The sequence below is a fragment of the Ursus arctos genome, unplaced genomic scaffold (genome assembly GCF_023065955.2).
Source record: "Ursus arctos isolate Adak ecotype North America unplaced genomic scaffold, UrsArc2.0 scaffold_26, whole genome shotgun sequence".
Lineage (NCBI taxonomy): Eukaryota > Metazoa > Chordata > Mammalia > Carnivora > Ursidae > Ursus > Ursus arctos.
The window spans coordinates 44,269,530-44,273,102 of NW_026622941.1; the positions used below are offsets into that span (position 1 = coordinate 44,269,530).

Below are 3,573 nucleotides of genomic sequence, written 5' to 3' on the forward strand. Positions count from 1 at the left end.
TTACAATTGTTTTTTTGAAAAACACAATATCTTTTGTAGCATATCCCAAAAGACTTCTTTCACCTGTTGGTTCCTTAGCGTATAAATGAAGGGATTTAGTAAAGGGGCAACTGAGGTATACAGCAAAGCTACGCCTTTGGATGCACTCACCCTTTCCTTGGCAGATGGTTTAATATATACAAAGATGCAGCTCCCATAAGTCATGGAGACAACAATCATATGGGAAGAACAGGTGGAAAAAGCTTTGGTCCTTTGCTGTGCAGAAGGGAATTTCATAATGGTCTTCACGATGCAAGTGTAGGAGAGAATCACTAACACCAATGTGACTGCAAGTGTCACCACAGCAAGGATAAAAGACATCAATTCTAGGACATGTGTGTCTGTGCAGGATAGCTGCAGGATAGGAGATGATTCACACATAAAGTGATCAATTATTCTGGAAGCACAGAAATCCAGCTGGAGTCCCATGAGCAATGGAGGAAAGATGATCAGGAATCCCGTTAGCCAAGAGGAAAGTACAAGCTGATAGCACACTCTGCTGGTCATGATAATTGGGTAATGCAGGGGTTTACAGATGGCAGCATAGCGGTCATAGAACATGGCAGCCAGAAGGTAAAACTCTGTAACTCCCAGTAAAAGAATAAAAAATAATTGAGCTGCACAATTATTATATGAGATGGTTTTTTCTCTAGTCACGATGGTTTTCAAGTATCTGGGAATACATACTGTTGTGAATATGATTTCTAAAAAGGAGAAATTACAGAGAAAGAAATACATTGGTGTCTTGAGGCGAGGATCCAGCAGAGTGAGGAGGATAATGATTAAGTTCCCCATGAGGCTCAACGTGTAATTAAGAAAGAGAAACACGAAAATCACAATTTGCAATTGTGGGTCATCTGTCAGTCCTAGCAAAATGAACTCTATTTCCACTGATTGGTTTTTCATTTCTCTTTTATGAGCTTTATCAAATACACTTAAGAAAAGAAGAACAAAAATTAAACATATGTATGACTATAATATAATGTAAATGATAGAAATTAACCTACATAAAATTAACCTATGAATATAAGTATATGTAAAACTTAAACATATATAAATAAGACTAAGTGTACATAAATTAACTTAAAGATATATAAAGTTTATATAATTAATTATATAAATATATAAGCTAAATGAACATATATACTAACTAAACACATATTTTAACTAAATATGTATATTAACTGAAATACTTACATATTTACCTAAAGCAGAAAAAGGTGTATATTCTCTAATTTATCCGTTTGCAAATGATTTCTCCAGTCTGAAAGTTTGTACACATAATTACATGCTAAAGACAACTCTAAATTCTTTACCAATCGTTAGTTCTCTTTTTTATAGTATTTCTCACAATGTTTTCTCTAGAACTTGAATATTTTCTTTGGTTAATAAGCATTTTTACCCATTCCTCCCGAGTGGACCCAACTCTGCATGCATAATCTAAATAAAAGAATGTGAGTCACCTTAGGGGCACCTGGGTGGCTCAGTTGGTTAAGCATCAGACTTTTTTTTTTTTAAAGATTTTATTTATTTATTCGACAGAGATAGAGACAGCCAGTGAGAGAGGGAACACAAGCAGGGGGAGTGGGAGAGGAAGAAGCAGGCTCCTAGTGGAGGAGCCTGATGTGGGGCTCGATCCCAGAGCACCAGGATCACGCCCTGAGCCGAAGGCAGACGCTTAACGACTGCGCCACCCAGGCGCCCCTAAGCATCAGACTCTTGAGTTTGGCTCAGGTCATGATCTCAGGATCATGATGACATCAAACCCTGGGTCAGGCTCTGTGCTCAGCAGGAAGTCTGCTTGAGATAATCTCCCTCTCCCTCTGCCCCTTCCCCCATTCTCACTCTCTCTCTAAAATAAATAAATAAGTTTTAATTGAAGGAATATGTGTTATTTTAAATGTATTCTTTCTATCATTTTTATTCTACCTGTGCAAATATCCTAAGTTATTCTGTGTTTCAGAATGTGCATCAGGGGGATTTTCAAAGCCAGGATTTATGTTTATATTACAATTCCTGTGATAGTCAATGACTAAAGCAGGGTGATTCCAATTTGTCCGATAAAGTGCAATTTTTTTCTGAACTCAGTGTACACAAATATTATTATCAATTTTTTTGACCAGCTTTGCTATATGCAGAAGGACATCTGTTTTTCAGTATATATAACAAATACAACAAAGCAAACATGAAAAAAAACATATTTTAAGAAAAAATATTCTGTATTTCTTTTCAATTCACCTTTTTGAGGTGTATTCCTACATGTGTCTATGTAATTTGGGTCACTTTTTTTTTTAACTTTCCCAATATTCTTTGTAAAATTATTGAATACTACAGAAATTATTATAGGGAAGTAAAATCTGCCACCCCAAAATGTGTCTCTTTGGCATGAGGATGAATTTTGGCTGATTATTTTTGAGAAATGGAAGACTCAGAATGTTCTTCTTTTTCGTCTCCTCCTCAAATGTCTAAAAGAATTTAGATAAAGGACCTGATGCAAAAAGCAGCTATCACTGTGGACGACAACTACAGTTTAATATGAAGTAGGTTTGATAGAAAGGGAGGAACTTCGCAAAGTCTGCTTCTTAAAATTCTTCTGTAAGTCCCATTGTTTCTGGGTGGCCCAGCAAACCTTTGCTTCTCAAAGGTTTACTCTCTTTCATTTTCCTTTGAATTGTTGTCCTGTTCTTCAAAGTCCCAGACCCCCACATCCTTCTTCTTTGCTCAGAATGGCATTTAAGCCTTGATTGCCTGATTGCCCATAATTCTCATATTCTTATGGTGTCCCGCTGTACATATGCAATTAATTTGATTTTCTCGTAATCTGTCTTATGTTAACTTAATTCTTAAACCAGCCAAAAGAATCTTCAGTAGTACAGTAAAACTTTTCCTCCCCAATGTTCTATTACTACCGGTCCTTTCTAAGCATAAGAATCCAACTTATTTCTATGTTATATTTTTCCCTTTTATGTGAAACATGCTGGTCTATTTCATTGTATGAATAACTTGCAGACTTTAAAGGAAATGGTTAGCTAAAGCACTGTTTGTTATTTTTATTCTTTTGCATTTGTCTTCTAAATAATTGCTCTATGTTTATTAATTTTTTTTGGGGAAAAATAAAACTAAGATGTTCCATGCTTAATGTCATTTTCTGAAACAGATTTTAAGGAAGAGCTTTAATATTTTCCATGGCAATTGGAGACTTGCAGTCTTCAGCGACTAAGTGGTCACAACCGTTTATTGTAAAACTATGTTTATGTCCTTGTTATAATTCCCATCTTTGTTCTACTTCTGATTTGACAAGGTATGCTCCAGGAGTCAGTCATACAAGCTCTGATAGCATGTGGGTCCAACAGACTGTTCTAGAACTGTGCTATTTCAAATTGTAGAGAAGAGTTGCTCAGTATTTTTTCCACATCGCATTACGCAGGGTAGTACTTAATTCATAAAGAGAATCAGAGAAAAGGAAAGATGCAACTATATATGAATAAAATAGATTGTAACATCTGTTATAACACAACCGTTAAATGACTGTAT

The 3,573-nt window shown here is 35.6% G+C and overlaps 1 protein-coding gene across 1 annotated transcript; it reads right to left on the reverse strand.

The window, feature by feature from the left end:
* Positions 1–945, reverse strand: LOC125282291 (olfactory receptor 6C6-like). The gene has a single exon (XM_048216715.1). It carries the CDS (start codon positions 943–945, stop codon positions 1–3), a length of 945 nt encoding a protein of 314 aa, XP_048072672.1.
* Between the last annotated feature and the right edge of the window lie 2,628 nt (positions 946–3,573).

What these genes read in the sequence shown, in the direction of transcription:
- LOC125282291 (XM_048216715.1), bottom strand. Translation starts at nt 945, where the DNA reads ATGAAAAACCAATCAGTGGAAATAGAGTTCATTTTGCTAGGACTGACA.